Source organism: Sander lucioperca, chromosome 9, assembly GCF_008315115.2.
Source record: "Sander lucioperca isolate FBNREF2018 chromosome 9, SLUC_FBN_1.2, whole genome shotgun sequence".
NCBI classification, from domain to species: Eukaryota; Metazoa; Chordata; class Actinopteri; order Perciformes; family Percidae; genus Sander; species Sander lucioperca.
Window position 1 is genome coordinate 29,255,327 of NC_050181.1, and position 17,982 is coordinate 29,273,308.

The 17,982-nt window shown below is 41.0% G+C and overlaps 2 protein-coding genes across 2 annotated transcripts; one reads left to right on the top strand and one right to left on the bottom strand.

Moving 5' to 3' along the window:
* The first annotated feature begins 360 nt into the window (after positions 1-360).
* cldn7a (claudin 7a) lies at positions 361-10,260 on the top strand. The gene is made up of 4 exons (XM_031288401.2): positions 361-806; positions 5,357-5,521; positions 7,520-7,604; positions 9,040-10,260. The coding sequence occupies exons 1-4, from the start codon at positions 584-586 to the stop codon at positions 9,206-9,208; spliced, it is 642 nt and encodes a 213-aa protein (XP_031144261.1). The 5' UTR covers positions 361-583; the 3' UTR covers positions 9,209-10,260.
* A 1,644-nt stretch (positions 10,261-11,904) lies between these two features.
* On the bottom strand, positions 11,905-16,799 carry si:dkey-112a7.4. The gene is made up of 3 exons (XM_036005164.1): positions 16,467-16,799; positions 15,783-16,124; positions 11,905-13,656 (listed from the first exon to the last, which is right to left on the bottom strand). The coding sequence occupies exons 2-3, from the start codon at positions 15,961-15,963 to the stop codon at positions 13,577-13,579; spliced, it is 261 nt and encodes an 86-aa protein (XP_035861057.1). The 5' UTR covers positions 15,964-16,124; positions 16,467-16,799; the 3' UTR covers positions 11,905-13,576.
* Positions 16,800-17,982: the final 1,183 nt, after the last annotated feature.

The window sequence follows — 17,982 nt, forward strand, 5'->3', positions numbered from 1 at the left end:
CCCCCCCCCCCACTATGCCACCCCACTTTTAAAAAATCCTGGAATTGCCCCTGGTTTCTTTCCACCTCTGAGTACAAGTACCTCAAATTTGTACTTAAGTACAGTGCTTGACTAAACATGTCCTTAGTTAGCCTACACCACAGCCCTGATACTGCAAGCTGAAAAGGTTAGAAATTGATAAAGAGAGAAGGGTCGAGTGCAAAGACAACCTGTTGCTTTGCTGGAAGCAGAGGGAACATTTCCCAGCAGCAGCGACTCCCCATGCAACTCCATGCATCACACACACACACACACACACACACACACACACACACACACACACACACACACACACACACACACACACACACACACACACACACACACACACACACACACACACACGCATCTTGGATGCCCAGCCCCGACTCAAGACCCCCGGTACACAACTTCCCTGCGACACGGTTCCCATCACTTTCTTTTGCTTCACTTAAAGACACATTTCTGGAGCTTTACGGTTTGCAAAGAATAAGAGGAATACAGGATCCACCGAAACCCCAAAGTAGGCTATATTTTAGAGAAGGGGGAACTTTTATTTTAAACGATGGCCAACTCTGGTGTTCAGCTGCTGGGCTTTTTCCTGTCGTTAATTGGCATCGTTGGACTGATCATCGGGACTATTCTGCCCCAGTGGAAGATGTCAGCGTACATCGGGGACAACATCATCACAGCGGTGGCCATGTACCAGGGGCTGTGGATGTCATGCGCGTTCCAAAGTACCGGACAGCTCCAGTGTAAGATCTACGACTCCATTCTGCAGCTCGACAGTAAGTAGTACTAAACCACACTGTAAAAATAGCCTGTTACAAGTAAAAGTCCTGCAGTGAAAATGTTAGGCTACTTAAGTAAAAGTATGTAAGTACCATCAGCGTAAGTACTCTATGCAGAAAGATCCTCACATTTTAGAAACTGGAAACGATCCAAACAGTTCTGTCAATCAATTAAGTGTTTAATCGGAGCTGATGTAATACAAGGTAGTAACTTTGTATTTTATAAACTACATGTGTTTTGTGTGCAAAAATCTTAATTTGTAAAGTAACTAGTAACTAAAGCTGTCAGATGAATGTAGTGGAGTAAAAAGTCCAGTATTTCTCTCTGAAATGTAGCGGAGTAGAAGTAGAAAGTGGCATGAAAAGAAAAGACTCAAGGAAAGTACAGGTAGCTCACTATTTGTAATGTACTTAGTTCCATCCGATCGCTGTCCATGACTGAGTTATGTCAATCCATCATCACTGTGTTTATTGCAGCAGGTGGTCTTTATGTACGAAACCATGTACAAAACTTTCTGCATATTCAAAACATCCCACGTGTTTTTTTTTTTTTTTAAGGAATCGTGTACATCTCAACAACACATCTGTTAGAGAATGATACCTTGCTAAAGCCAGAAGCTCCAAAGTTTAAATCGACTTCAATGTCTTTAGTTTTCACGCTCCTGTTGTGTTTTTTTTTTTTAACCCAACAGTGATGCCACACAAAATAGACACAGTTCTTGTTTTCCGTACATGTTTTGAGCTCCCTGAACAGTTATTTTTGGCCTCTTTTGGTGAGTGGGTTGTCTTTGATATGAGGGAGACAAATCTACCTCCTCTAAATATTATAGGGGGACATGTCCCCTGCACTGCCCCCCCTTACACATGCTCCATCAGAGCACTCCTCCACCTATGTGAGACCTCAATGGGCCACACTGTTATTGCAGATAACCATACTCAAGTTTTGTAACCTGCTCATCACACCATATTAATTAACCACACTCAGCAGTTATACTGCCCACTGTGATGGGGGGGCGTAGCACAAAATTCAGTCCCAGACCCCAGACTGTGAGCTACCACCACAGTGGGGAATTTTCTTCTTTATAAGTGGAGAAACAATTTTTGAAAGGAATTGGAAAGAGTAGTGTAATGCACAGGGGCAATGCACAATTAAACATGAACCTTGTATAAGAACAAGGAGAGATCTATTGTACCAGGTTGTAGCACAATTGCTATTTTCCAGCCGTAGTCCCTGGGCAGAAAGGGTAAGACAATAAATATTCAATGCAATTGAAGTATATACAATTGTACAAACACATTCACCCCTAATTTACAATAATACAAATGTGCAAAGTTGCATCAATAAAATTATCATGGGCTCAATCTCTATTTATTTCTTGAAGTATTCACCCACACATTGTCACATTCTGGGAAACCCTCCCAGCCCAGCTTACCTCCTAATATTTCCCAAGCACTCTCACTTTTACTACAGTACAGATGATGCCTTATCCAAATTTCAAGAGCTAATTCTATGATCCATCTTTGATAAAGACAGTTGTTTGCATAGGCATATATGAACTCAAAGCTGTATATGTTGTCACTATGGCTGTGCTTTTGTGGAAATATATACCTCCAGTGATAAAATGCACAACTCCCTAACTTGTTTTCCCCGGGTATCCCAAGATCTGGGCGACTGAGAACTTTGTAGCAACTTTCTGTTCTCTTTTTCGCCACCATGAAATAGAAACCACATTGCAAACGTCACAACCGTTGTTGCTTATTACTGAATATGTTGCCAAAATAAACAGCTTCAAACTTCAATAGGAAGTGTGACCATGGGAACCGCACTGCTGCAGCACAGGCATCTAAACAATCTGCTGTACTGTACATCACCTGACACATACACACAATGGCTTCAGGACGTCTCCCATGCAGAAATGCACATTCATTCATAGCAAACTGGGAGTTAATGGTTTTAACAGTTTGGGATAATAGCAACTGCCCTTCAGTGACAAGAGACCTGCAGACTTTTGGCCTCATTTGATGACATAATAGTATTAGAGGAAGCAGTGAGGCTTTGCTTTTGAAGCCAATTACAACCAATTTCTTGTAATGGACAGACGGTCTTATTTTTTTGTGTGCTAATTTTTATTAAAAACGGAGAATGTCTCTGCTGATATATCTGATAGAATCTATTTTTCTTTTGTTTAGAGATGTAATTTACAGCCACTGTATTGTGTGCCCTGCAGTATATACAGTAGGCTTACTGCCGAGATGGTTTACTAACCTGGCAACCAGCCTTGGGCCCCCAGACCCTCAGGGGCCACAAAGGCCCTTTTTCATCAGTCTGTGGTCATATGATAATATGCACATTTGTTTTGGAAGGAGTTTGACTTAGAAACATATCACTAGAAAAAGAAAAGAAGAGTTGATTTGTAAAAACAGAGAAAAGACATTTAAAAAAAATTAACAAAACAACACCAGTTTGATTGATATTCCCAGGATTGGACACAAAAAAGTAAAATAAATAAAAACAGAGGTAGTTGTTTTTGCAAAATTGAACCCTTTGTTGAATCAAAAACAGCCTATTTTGTGTAAAAGGCCCTATTCGAAGAAAAAAAAAAAAAAGAGATTGTGCAAATTGCTAAATAAATAAATGTGTTTTTCCCAAATGACCGCAAACACATTAATCGGGACCCACAGCTCATTATTTCCCCCAGGGCCCCCTACTGGGCTGTGGAGTAGCCTCCCTGTGGAATCGTGATTGGAAAAAAAAAATATGTTACTCAATGGTACAGTTGTGACTAGCTTTATATAAAGTAAGTCAACTTATATTTGTTAATCAATGTTGTAGCAATGTAACCTTTACTTGAGAAAAGCTACAGAGCCTCTACTACCGTAGAATATTCTAAATACTGTATCCATCCCATATATATATATATATATATATATATATATATATATATATATATATATATATATATAAAGTAGTACTGGATACTGAAAAGAACCTCAGAACCTGATATATTTTTTTGGAATTTAACATAACATATTTGGCACCACTAGGGGCAGAGTGGGGAGATGTTTTTACCATCAACGGCAGCTACATTGACTATTTTTCAAGCCATTTGATTTAAAAAAATAAATAAAAAATTGGCTTAAAATCTCTACATCATTTGGAAAAAAGACACGAAAAAAGTGAATCCTGTAGAGCCTACATCCTGTTTTGTATCTAATTGTTCTCCAACTGTCTTCATCATTCTGAAACCAGAACTACAAATGTTGAGGATGACTCATTTTCACTCCTGCCACTTAAAAAAGAGGCAAGACATGTCTGATGCTCCTATTTTTCAGTTAGGCTATACATAACATAGGTAGGGTAGGAATATGGAGTAAACAGCATTACTGATCTTGAATCCTATTCTTGTTTTACTATGTTGGAGTAGAGTTCAAAAATTGAATGGCAATATTTCCTCATGAATTGAACTTTTGCTCCGTTGATTTGCCTTTCCAGTCGGAAAGCTTGAGGGAGAAGTGACACAAAGTTGACTTTATTTTAAAATCTTAAAAGGTTTGGGACTTTTGAGAAAACGGAATGGAGGTGTGGCTTCTGAGGCTCCGGCCCTGGCGCACCACCTAACTTTTTTGTATCTTAAATCTGTGTAACGAATGTACTACAAAATAATCATAACCAAACCAGTATCTTCTGCGTCCCTTTTTTTCTGTACAGTAAAATGCAGCAGATGTGCTACATTTGTGAAGCCACTGCAAAGCTGCCATAGATGGCTCAGTAGCAATAATGACAGCAGTGTGATGTAGCTCCCAGCCAGGATACTGTGCATCCTGTATCACTCTCTCTGCATTTACTATATAATCCACCCTATTGTTCCCCATGTAGCAGTATTTTATAGAGTTAACCCCCCGCCCCGACTCTCCCTGTTCTCCGCACCATCCTTCCCTCTGTCTCTCTCCACCCACCCATCCCTCCCTCGCTGCTGGAGGGTTTTGTTTGTTTGGGCAGGGTAGTGATGGGATGGCTTAGACTGGCACAGACTGGTTCTAGGTGGACAGAGGAGGAGAGACAAAGGGGGGACTCACCCTGTGATAGGTTTATAGGATGAGGAGGGGGGTGGGTGGGTGGGGGGCACTGACAGATGAGGATCCTAGCAGTAGTGTTTCAGCAACAGACGGGTCGGAAACAGTGAGTGTGAGATTTGGTGTTTCTGTGTGTGCTGGTGTGTGTTCATGTGTATCCCATGGTTTCTCTTCCAGGAAAAGCTCACATTCAAATGTCCTGACAGGCTAATGTGAGTGTGATTCACAACCTTTGGACACACACAAAAAGCCTGGCTTATGGGTCAAGGCTTGTTGTTTTTTTTAGTCTCTCCTCATCATTTATCAGTTGGTGCTTCCACATTGCACTTGATCTTTTTGGTTGTTTTTTATAAAAGCTACACTCCCATGTTCCACAAAAACAAAAAGGCCATGTATTCACTGCCTCCACATATGGAGACCGACACACCTTTCCTTATGCATAATTAGTTTCCTTCTCTCTGTCTGCCCCCCAGGTTCGCTCCAGGCCACTCGTGCCTTGATGATAGTTGGCATCATTGTGTCCGTCGCAGGCCTGGGTGTGGCCTGTATGGGAATGAAGTGCACCACCTGTGGAGGGAGCGAAAAAGTGCGCAAGTCCCGCATCGCCATGACAGGAGGCATCATCCTACTCGTGGGAGGTGAGGATGCCATAAGTTGTTGATGACAATCAAGCACTATGAGGGGAATTTGATTACATATGGACGGATAACGAATGAAAGGGAAAACCAACATCAATGTGTTGTTCCACCACAAGCTGCAAGTACAGCTTCTGTGTGTGGAACCCTAGAGGAGGGATGAACAGCGTCCTTCGTGCTGTCTAACACGTCAGTCAAACATTTCCGGGTCTTTAATTGGATGGAGACCATAGACTGTATATAAAGATGGACGACGAAAATTATGTCCTCAAATGTCTTGTTTTATCCACAACTCAAAGATATTTAGTTTACTGGCTTAGTTTTTTTTCTTTTAAATTACTCAAACCAATTAATCCACTATCAAAATAGTTGGCTATTCATTTAATAGTCGACAACTAGTCGATTAACCGATTCATCTTTGTGGCTCTAACATCACAAAAACCCCACAAACTTAATGTAAGCCTATGGTGGCTCTACAGTGGAGGGGGTCCACCAAATTCTTTTGGAAAAATCAACTGGGAACCATGAACGTCTATACAAGATTTAGTACCAGTCTAGTCTGGCATTGCCAGACCTTTCTCCACAGCGCTGTGGAGAAATTCTGCAAGATGTCCCTCTTTACGGCCGGATGTCCGTCACCTTCCTCTTTCTTTGTGTTGGAATTTTAAACTTCCAAAACGTCCCGGTTAGAGAGTAAATGCCATAAATATGTACTTTTTAAATCTTTACAATGATTCCCCGAAAGAACCAAGCAGACCTGCCTTTTTGCACAATCCAAATTTTCTTCAAAACTTGCCATTTTGAGCGTGTAACGTTAGTTTGCTAGCTCGGAGGTTCCGGTTGCTGTTCCGTGAAGCGTCCGGAGTTTAGAGAGTAAACACAAGGAAAGCGAAAGGTAAGGGACATCTGGCGGAACTTCTGGCGGCACCGGAACTATTCAGTAAGTAAACCGTCTTTGATCCAGACTAGTGCCAGTCCAACTTGTACGTTAGATTTGGAGATATTTCACTCGATAGGTGAAATGTTTGACCTGCTCGTGGGTGTCGCTAAATGTCAGGGGATCCCCAAAGTCAGTAGGATTTATTCTCTGGCCACCATGGATATCTGTATCAAATGTTATGGCAATCCATCGACTCTTTGTTATATTTTAGCGTAGACCAAAGTGGTGCACTGACTGACAGATTACCATCCAGAACCACACAGCTAGTGTGTACTAAAAAATACAAAACAGAAATTGACATATGAACAGCAGAGGACCATCTCTTTGGAACAATCTACCAGCATCACTTCAGTCAAAAACATTTGAAACGGTCAAATCAACTGACTTTTAAGACTTCGGTTAAGAGATCGTATTGCTGCTTAGTGTAACTAGTGTTACTTAGAGGGGTGGCATCTTCATAAGAATTTTCTTGGCTTCTAACCTCCCCTGCATAATGTTTTACCTTGTATCAAGCTTTATTCTTGTATATTTTAATGATATGTAAATAAAATAATCTAAACTAAACAGCTGAAACGGTAATATGATACATTAGAAAAGAGTGGTGGCAAAATCATGTGTGGCTCTGGTGAAATGACTCTTCGCTGACCATGCCACTGTATGGGACCAATGATAATCCATATTATTGTCGATGGGACCTATGATAATCAATACAGACCTGGTTACATAACATTTCATCAAAACTCGCTTCATCATCACATTCTTGCCTAGGTCTTGTGTACATCACACAGTAGGTAGGAGGACGTTTGATCCCTAGTCCAAAAAGCTATCCTCCCACTCCTGTGCTGAATGATTGAAGAGGTCCAGTACTCCTGGCACTGATTCTAACATAAGAGGTCTAACTTGCTCTGGAGAGAACAGAAACACTAAAAGCTAATTGTGCTGGAGTCAATAGCTCGCCGCCTGGTGACTATAAAGAGGGTAAAAGCATGTCTACCCTCTCAGGTTTTGATGATGTGCTGATGGACTGATTGATCTTTGTTGTTGGCCTTCTCTCCTCTCAGGGCTGTGTGCCATCGTAGCATGCTCCTGGTTCGCTCATAATGTGATCCGGGCTTTCTATAATCCCTACACTCCAGTCAACACCAAGTAAGTAACCCCCTGAAAAACACAGCGTGTTCAAGTACTGTAATTAAAGAAATAGTTTGACATTTTGGGATATTTGCTCATTCGCTTGCTCGCCAAGAGTTAGATGAGAAGATGGATTCCACTCTCATATCTGTCAGTTAAATATGAAGCTACAGCCAGGACAGTTAGATTAGCTTAGCATAAGGAGAAAACAGGGGAAACAGTTAGCCTGACTAGCACCTCTAAAGCTCATTATTTACCATGTTATATCCACAAGTGTAACTACAACATGTTGTGGCTTTACGGCTATGTGCCGGACTATTTCTTGGCCCGGTGCAGTGACAGAGCTAGCCTACCTGTTTCCCTATGTTTCCAGTCTTTATGCTATGCTAAGCGAATTGGATGCTGGCTGTAGCTTTATATTTAACAGTCAGATATGAGAGTGGTACTAATCTCTAATTCCCGGAAAAAAGTCAATATGTGTATTTCCCAAAATGTCGAACATTTCATCTAAGTATTACTACTTCTACTACTACTACTACTACTACTACTACTACTACTACTACTACTACTACTTAACATATCATTTTAAAGCACGGGTCCATTTTGTTTGGATTTTAACTTCTAATCTGCACTTTTTACTCCATTAAAGCTATAGTTATTGTTACTTTGCATATTAAGACTATAAATAAATAAGAAAAACATGAATTATTTCTATACATTAACAACCATACCATACAACCACTAACCATACAAGTAGTTCAAATGAGCTCCATCTTAACCTGCTGCTTACACATTGATGAATCATCATTAAAAAATCAAATATTATACAGTAAGAATATTATACAGTAATTCTGCATTTTTTTATACTTTGGTATTTTGCTGATAATTCTGTAAATGTACAGAACTGTTATTTTAAATGAATACATTTGATATACCGGTAATTGTATTGCTGCTTAAATTGAAACAATGTAACTTCTGATCAAAGAAATAACACATTTTTCATAATACACATAAAAAGTTCTATATAAATGTAATAAAACACACCCTTGATCAATGTAATACACTCTGGGGGTTTTCTGCTACAGTCGTACTTTGTCTGGTATGACCAGAAGCTTATGGAGGCTAATCTTAGCTAATGTTATCAAACTCATATTTGCTGGTTTTATGAATCCCCAATCCCATAAATGCCACTTATGTCCACAGTGGCTGCTATTGAGCAGTAGTCTCACTTTAAGTAACAGACCTGAGTACAGCTTTCACCATTGCCAGTTTGAATGTTTGCAAGGTTTAGAAATCAGTTTACTTTTAAACCAAACTGATGAGATAGAGATGCTGTCTTGTGTGTAGCAGCAAAACAGAAAAATACATTTAGCCAGAAGTTCAATTTGTCACTGAAAAAAATCCAAACCTTTTATTTTGAAATAATTGCTCAACACCATCTTGTGTTCCCCAGGTTTGAGTTTGGCGCTGCCATCTTCATCGCCTGGGGCGGCTCCCTCCTAGACGTCCTGGGCGGAGCCATGTTGGCCGCATCCTGTCCACGAAAGAAACAGGCGTCTAAGTACCCGTCCATGGGCACTTCCCGCTCTGGTCCGCCAAGCAGCACTAAAGAATATGTCTGAGAGCGCCTCCTACAGCTTTGGACTCCAACAGAAGCTTAACACCCCACCACCCCCATTCCCCACCCCCCCTTCTCATTTTTTGCAGCAGCAGCGAAGAGTAAAACTGAAGATGTATGGGAAGTTGTGAATCATAGAGGCAAATAATTACTGAAATGGGACTTTCTTTTCTTTTTTTCGTCAGGCAGACCTTCGATAACCCCTTGATTATCACGCAGCACTCTCAATTGTTTTATGAATGATGTCTCTCACCCCGACCACACATTCCACGATTGTTTACAAGTGACCTTCACAAATCCATTATAATTAGATCCCCCTGACTTAATAGACAAGCCCTCGGGGCGTAACCTCTCGAATTGCGGCCTAAATGGTGGGTTTTAGCCAACAATCGCACCTTCACGTTAGCACCAGTGTCTATTAGCGTTTGCCATGTAATTGAAAGTAATCAATTCCAGTTCGGTGTCTAGGCTGCGACTCACGGGCTCCGCGCAACAGAGACACGGGGTGACAAAACAGTGTTTTATATGAACCGTTGGTGGTTTTTAAATAGACGCCACGATGGGCAGGGTGTGACTTCACACACAGGGCTCAGTGTGTAGGGTGGCCTGTATCACACAGGCCTTTTACTACAACACTCACTACAGGCCCTGCAGCTCTTCGTACCAGTCTGTTACAAACCCTGCTCAGATATGAAATATTTTCTTAAGTAGTCACTGTGCCGTTATCACTCTAACAGCTTCCATATCAGCCACTATGAGATTAAACTGCCTCTATTTATTTTGACAAATGTAGGATGAAGTTTTGGCTTCTGTGTAGGTTTATATAATAGGTAGATCACTGTGGCCCAGTTTGAGCTTTCAGAGATTATAAAGTCAGATTTTGTATTAAGATGAACAGTGTCAGCTGTTTTTTTTTTTATGTCATAGTTTTATAAAAAAAATGTTTTGGCTCATTTAGCAAATAATGGTGTAATGAAAAAATGAGTGAAAGGACATTTGTATATATGTCCAAAAGTACTTAAATAAAAGATATTGCAACATTGGTAATTGCGTGGTGGTCATAGCTGAGTATTTTTTTCTACAGTGATAAAACACTAATCTGGTATTTCTTTATGCAAAACAGCAAATGCTCCACATGACGCTGTGTTCTCCAAACTCTCCTTTCAATCAACATAATTTACTTCGATCCAAAACGACAAAACTGCAAAATTGTTATTTAAAGGGGCGCTATGCAGTTTTGGCCATTTCTTCGCTGTTTTCTCGCTTTTTGCTGGCAGGTTTCTCTACAGAGCTCCCCCTAAAGCTTCAGAATAGATATTTGGCAGCTCCGATGTTTACTTGTGTCTGACTCCTCGCTCGGTCAGTCTGCCGTTTCCTCTTTCTCTGTTCCTCCGACAATGCTTTCCTAGCTTTCTGCTTCTTTTTTGCCGGCTCAGCCATGACGATAGCCTGAAAAACTCCATCGCTACCTTGTTAGTCGGTTCCTGAATGGGCGTATGTGTGCAGTGCCGTGAAGCAGTTCGTTACATCGCGAGACCTGATATCCTCTCACAGGTGCTAGGGGGAAGCGAGACGACCACCATTCAACTCGAAAAAAGTCATATAACCATTCCAATGACTCCGAAGCTGTTCAGTTAAGGTAAATTAAGCCAAAAAAAACGGCATAGTTCCACTTTAAGGTAGCAAAAAGAAAAACAACCTTATTATCACTAAAGAGCATCAAAATATTTTTAGGTCCCTCTCCACTCAAAAATGTGTTGAGATTATTGTTACGGCCCTCGGATGAGGAAATGTGGGGGGAAGCTTCTAGTGACTTTTCAGCAGTAGGTGTAATTTTAAGATTTTTTTTATATCCTAGACACATTCTTATTTAAAGCAGACTATGTTTGTATGTACTGTATGTGTAAAACATGTCTGGAGGGGATCTTTAGGCCTGCAGTATTTGAGTCTGTTTACTACTCTACTATTTCTTGCCTGTAATTGGCATTAGGCCATATCACACTACTGTAATATTAGGCTTAAAAAATGCTTTAGGTGATAAATCCAGCCTTGGCATGACTGCTGTGGTGTCATCACAGGTAAGTGTGACCAGATTGTGCCACTGAAAAACTCAGAAAGAGACGATTTATGTTTTTTCAGATGAGCTGTTTTTCCCACTTTACATTTGCTTCTCATCTACATCTCAAATGCACTCCCTGTTGTATTTGCTTCTGTTTCTTTGTGGACAAACAGCAGGTGAAAAAAAAATAACCTGGTATGTCCCTTTACATGTGACTGTGTAAACCAAACTTGCTGCGATGTGAGGCCGGAAAAAGTCACAAAGTATACAGAGGGATCACTAAACCTACTGTAGCTGCTGAAATAAAGGTGAAGTGATACATGGAAGAACCATTGCAGACTATAGCACATTGTCAGTAAAGTCATGTACCAGTGTGTCAACTCTGTCACTTCACATACATCCATTTTTTTTGTATTCTTTTTGTGACTGATCTCATCTTGAAGTCAAACGTTTAAACCTCTGCATATGTTCACATCTTGGACCTTCTTTTTTTTTTTAGAAAAAACTATTGTTAGGATCGAGACTCTTTTTTTATGTGACAGTTTAAAGTTACATAACTGTGTGAAACAAACACAAGCATTAGCAGTTATGTGAATACGTATGTAGTTACCATGTTATGTACCATTGGCGTCAAAACAGAATTCCACAAAAGATTCATCTTTTATTTCCCAAGATGCATTATGAAAAGTTGACCATTTCCATGCAGATGGTAGCCACGACCCCAAACAACACCCTTTGAGTCAGAGAATGGGCTGTGAAATGCAGTGCTTCCGTGAAGCAAAAACAAAAAAAAAACAGTAAAAGTGAACTAGTAACAACTTCACAGCCAACTAAGTAACATGACATCAGCATGAGCCTTTACAGACAATAGCATGTCATCCCAAGGTCCACTGCAATCTTTTAAAAATGACCCCAAAAAACACCAGTGTTCAGATTGTCTCAGCGGTGAGAGCTAATCACAGACAACTGCTTGTTTTCATGATCTCATACTGCAATTAAGTAAAGGAGGACATTATCTTTTAAAAAGTGTTCACCTGAACCTTAAAAAAAAAAGACACTATGACGCCATCTGGGTGTGGCTTAACAAGCAGATTACTGCTGTAAATATGAATACAAAGTTAAGTGCTGCTCATTATGACATGTCTGCGTGCGGATCCATTTTAATTAGCAACCTGATACAGCGTTAAATATCACTTGGCAATTGATTACAAAGAATTAGAATTGTACACGTCTTTAATCACAGTTGTCTGGCCGACTGGGAAACCCTGCCTTTGAAAAACCAAACATAAAAACCCCTCCATAAATCTGTCGTTTACGATATTTTACTGCAAGAGTCTGCAGCCCAAGCCAACAATAAGCTTAGGAAAAATGTTGACTCTGCGTGATCTAAAGAGCATCACGGTGGTGTGATTTCAAATACTATAACATTTAGCCCTTTAATAACAGGATACCAGTTACGTGTTTTGATGATTTTTTTTTTTTTTTTTAAGCAGACTCCATGCATAGAATTCTGCAACATGTCACTGCACATAACAGGCATTCCCACAAAGTGCACCATTTGGAAACATAAATAAATCTCAGTTCTAGATGACTGAAGCAATTTCCATTCAGAAACGAGTAAAAAACATGTAGAAGCCATAACAACACGTGTTCTTCTCATTTTTTTTTCAAACAAATAATTAGCAGTAGTTTTTTTTTCCTCCTTTCTGTAATTAGCGAGCTTTTTATCCAATGGATATTAGTACACCACTTGCATCAGTGTGAGATGAGTGATAGTCATTGCACAACCAAAGCTTAACATTCCACCTGTGTGTTACACATTAACAGGCGTGTGTTCTCTCCCCCCCTCACCTCCTCCCCACACACACAACCAACCCTGCAGACAATCAGAAACCTTCACCGGAAAAAAAAATAAAAATAAACCAGGCAGGGCGAAGGCTGCTTCTCATCGAACCGTTCGCTCAGTGCAACTTTAGAAATGTAGCCCTTGTTAAGTAGCTCTGAAAAATATAGACACTTCCTTTCAAATCTTTCTCTCCAGTGCTGATAATCTACTGCCTACCGAGGTACAGAGTAGAGAGCGATGCAGTACAATCTATTCACAGTCTGACCAAAGGTAAGTTAAATAAACACTATGTACAGTCAGGGCCTATAGGCTTCAGCTGCTGCTAAATGAGCCGTTGGGTGTGCCTGGTTGAGCCCATCAGAGGCTTCAGTATAGGACACACGACAGGATCAAAGGCCAAGATCACTGACGGGGAGTTTTGGCATCCTGGGAGATTTCTGTTGTTTGTTGGCACTTCTTGGTGAAGTTTAAGAGATGGGCGACAGGGATACAGGACACTGCCCGTTGTTGTTCATGATGTCATCCAAGTCTTCATCGTCCAAGTCCACTGAGGAGGAAAGGTCAAAAGTCAGAAAGGTGTGCCTCGACGTGAAGAATGCATTGATATAAAATAGAATGGAAAAATAGAACAGCTTACATCTATTTTGTCCATTTAGAGATTAGTAGATTAGTTCTCTTAAAAAGGGACAGTTCATCCCCAAATCAAAAATACATATTTTTCCTCTTACATGCAGTGCTATTCATCGATCTGGATCGTTTTGGTGGGAGTTGCCCAGTGAGTTGGAGATATATCGGTCATAGAGATGTCTGCCTTCTCTCCAATATAATGGAACTAGATGGCGCTCGGCTTGTGGCGCTCAAAAAGGCAAAGAAAAATACATTTTAAAAGCTCAACAGCAATGTCTCTTTCCAAAGATCCTGACCCAGTAACTTAAGATAATCCACCCACCTGGTTGTGGTTGTGAGCAGTTTCATGTAGGAACTATTTTCTTTTTTTACTAAACTACAATCGCCAACAGTATCACCACGCACTCATGGAAATCTCTACGGCAGCGATCTCCAACATTGGGCAACTCGCACCAAAACAATCTAGACTGATAAATAGCACTACAGCTAAAGCAGCCTACACATGATCAGATGATGGGAGGTAGGGCGCAGAGCATATTGCAGTCAGAGAAGTGCAGCGCAGGTATACGTCGTCATTGCTTATGGCTTTCGTTGCGCCTTAAAAAAAAGGTCAGCGGCAGCCGGTTCAAAGTTGAAATCATTTGAGCTACCCTTGAGCGCAGTGCTGAGCGGCAATTCGGAGCCGGCGCGCCGCGCCAAGGGTAGCGCTTCCTCCCGAGTTGTCGCCACCGCTCTCCCCATAGGAACACAACGGCACAGCCAGCGCAGAGTGGTTTTACTGCGGATCATGTGTAGGCGGCTTGAGAGGAAAAAAATAGATTTTTGGGTGAAGTGTCCCTTTAATGGAATAGTTTGACATGTGAGGAAAGTTGCTCATTCGCTTAGCCAGTCTAGCTGTTTGTTCTCGTTTCCAGTCCTTATGCTAGGCTAAGCTAACCGGCCGCTGGCAGTCACTTCATATTAAGCAGACAAATGTGACAGTGCTATCAATCTTCACGTCTAAGTCTCGTCAACAGAGTGAATAAGCAGATTTCCCAAAATGTCAAACTTTTGCTTTAAGCCTAGAGGTCTGGCATGTGCATAGTTTTGGCATTGAGCATGTCCTAGTTATTGTTATTGAAATATGACCTATTATTGATAAGGAGCAAACTTTTTTGAGCAATGTTTGAACTGCTGTTAGTTTGGGTTGTGTTTTAGCCACATGCTAGACAAGATGCTACCTTTCAAATAAAGCCACAAAGACTCCAAAAAAAGGGTTAAAATGTGTGAGTCCCATCCCTGCTTCAGAGGCTGCAGTGTTTGCAGATTAAGTTAATACGATAATGTAATGGAGCACAGCCTCGCAGACATTACGGGCTCCAACTATCAGCTACGTCTGAAAAATCAATTCAAAATTCAACCAAATACTAAAAAAAAAAAATCCCAATCAGAATTTGCCTCCTTGCTTTCGGAGGAAAAACAAAGCATGGAGGTAATAAAAGAATGTGATCATTGTCCAATCGTAGAAGTGGTGTGTATTGCTCTCTGAATGATTACATCATTACTGCAGCCCTACAAACCTTGCATGTGCAAATAATGAGTTACCATTGTGCATTAGTGGGCATCCGTAATATCTGCTGTGTGGTCTGGGCAGATTTTAGATTTAGATCTTTTACTGTCCATAGGGAGCCTTTTTTCCACAGCCAGCTATATACATATATTCAAGGTTATGCTCTTATTGTGTTCTTCAGTATACAAACGTTTAAAATGTTTTCTTTGCTGGATAGGGATTCTCATTTTTGTACATCATAGATCACCACCCCCATTTAAAAAAGTCTGCTTTAGGTGTCCCTATGCCTATACGTCATATGGTGATGTAGGAATGGATTTCACTCCCTTGACAGATCGCTTAAGAAAATAATGTGTAGGCCTATCGTTTCTGAATATTAACTGAAGAAGCATCTTCTGAAAAGAGCCTTCAAAATGAGTTTTTGCCTTTTCGTCTTGGTCATTACAATAGTGCTGATGTGCTTATGTCATCATGTAATTGAAGTGCCAGTCCCTCACCTTTCTTGGTTCGACCTATCTGCCCCAGCTTGGGTGCCCTCTGTCCGAGTCTCTGAGGGTTGGCTCCCCCGCCGTCGCCGTTGACCTGGGGGTGTCCCGGGTTATACTGCCCAGCCGGACCCGGCTGCCGGGGCGGCCCGCTGGGCTGGATGAGCTCTGGGATACCTGAAGCTCCGTACATCTCTAGAAGGCTCCTTCACCGTATTGGCCGCTAGATGTCCGCACAACCCAAGCTCTGTGTCGTGTCGAAAAGCTTCTCACTTCCGCAATGGCATTCAACAATGAATGTTTGAACAACAGACGACAGAATGTGGGAAATAACAGAGAGAAAGTCCTCGCAGCCTGGGAAAGAAAGTAAATACGTTTAGTCAAAAATAGCTCTCATACGTCAACGAGCGGTCAGCTCTTGGCACGTGCGCACAAACACTTCTCCGCTGTTTATGTTGAAATAAACGACGTAACTCATATGTGTTTGCTACTGTATTACAACTAACAGGTGTAGCAAATGCCTTCCTGGTCATTACAATGGCTGAGCAGTACAATAACGTGTCTTCCGTGCGGTCTACTCACTGTAATAAACTGCTTTTCGGCACGCTTCAAAAGGCAACATTAAGCTAACAGGTCGCTTCCTCTAAAATTCCTTTAGGAATACGTTAAATATGATTTAAAAAAAAATGACCTCACCTTTTCTTCACCGATGATGCAGTAAAGAGCTGGATCCAGTAAAAGCGGCTTCTGAGAACAGTGTTGTTGTTTATCAGAGCTCTCTCTCTCTCTCTCTCTCTCTCTCTCTCTCTCTCTCTCTCTCTCTCTCTCTCTCTCTCTCTCTCTCTCTCTCTCTCTCTCTCTCTCTCTCTCTCTTGGCACACACCACCGAGGAAGCGTCGATTTAAAGGGGCCACTCGTAGTTTCTTCGGCATTGGGGATTTCCTCGTATTGTGTCTTGACTGAGTTGACTCATAGCGGCATGCATGTGCACACGTCACCGTGCGGTTGATAGAAGGGACAGTGCTGACATTTGGGATTATACAGTGGAGGGGGTGTACGTGCCAAAGTTTCGCGAGCGTAGTGCGTGCGCACCTTCAGTAATGATAGAGTGACTCATGCGCCAGCCAATGACAGGCACTGCTCAGTAATCCCCATATAGGCTATAACACATGCTTTATGTCAGAGGCAGCGGTTTACGTCAGCTCACTTAAGTGCAGGTATATAAACACATAATTATATTACACAAGAGAAAAAGAAAATAACTCCCCTCTTGTTCCCTTAGAGGACAACCGGCCGCTTAAAAATCTGCCTAAATAATTTTATTTTCCATTTTTACTGAGTTAATTTTTTAAACCTGCCTCAGTCCTGATCATAACTACCAAATATCCATTCATTTTCTGTATGTTAACATAACGCCTGTTGTTGTTTTTTATAAAGAAAGAAACACAAATATTAAATTATTTTCTGTATACTGGATACTAGGAGGATTGTTTATTTTTTTCAGTCTGGGATATGTCAATGATTAGCAGCAACATTGATTTTGATGCATTGCATTTCTAGTTTAAAAGTCTATGATTGCATCAAACACTGCACTGCTCTACAGCAGCAATACCCCTAGTATACCATGTATTTTACCTGTAGGGAAAACATAAGAAAATGGCTCAATTTGGTAAAAAAAATAACTACACAATTAAAATTATAAAGCCAGGGCTCTAGAAAGCCTGAATGCTTGATTCTAATGCCATAATGGCTGTGGGATACAAAAAAATGTTTCAATGGGGACATTTTGTCCTTAGGGTCTGAGTGTCTGTATGTTGACCACACATTTTTTTGCAGTCCTATTATAGAAGCTGAGGTTGAACTTCCAAAAATTCAAAAACGTATGCAAAATGCATACAGCCAAAATGATTGAAAAATGAAAAAACCTAAAATGTCCCAAGTGATGCACAAAGGGTTAACCCCTTAAAGGTCCAATGTGTAGGAATTTTTCCCATCTAGCGTTGAGATCATATATCGCAAACAACTCTCTCGCGCCACGCAGTTCAAAGTACGTATTACATTTACGGTAGCCTTCACGCTTCAAAAAGCCGGTCTCTTGCTCTTTTCAATACCCTTTTTCTTTTTCTGGGCGAAGAAGAAGACCCCTGTTCCCGAAATTTGGATTTTGAATACGTGTAGTCCTCCATATTTCCTTCTTCAAATTTGCTGGGGC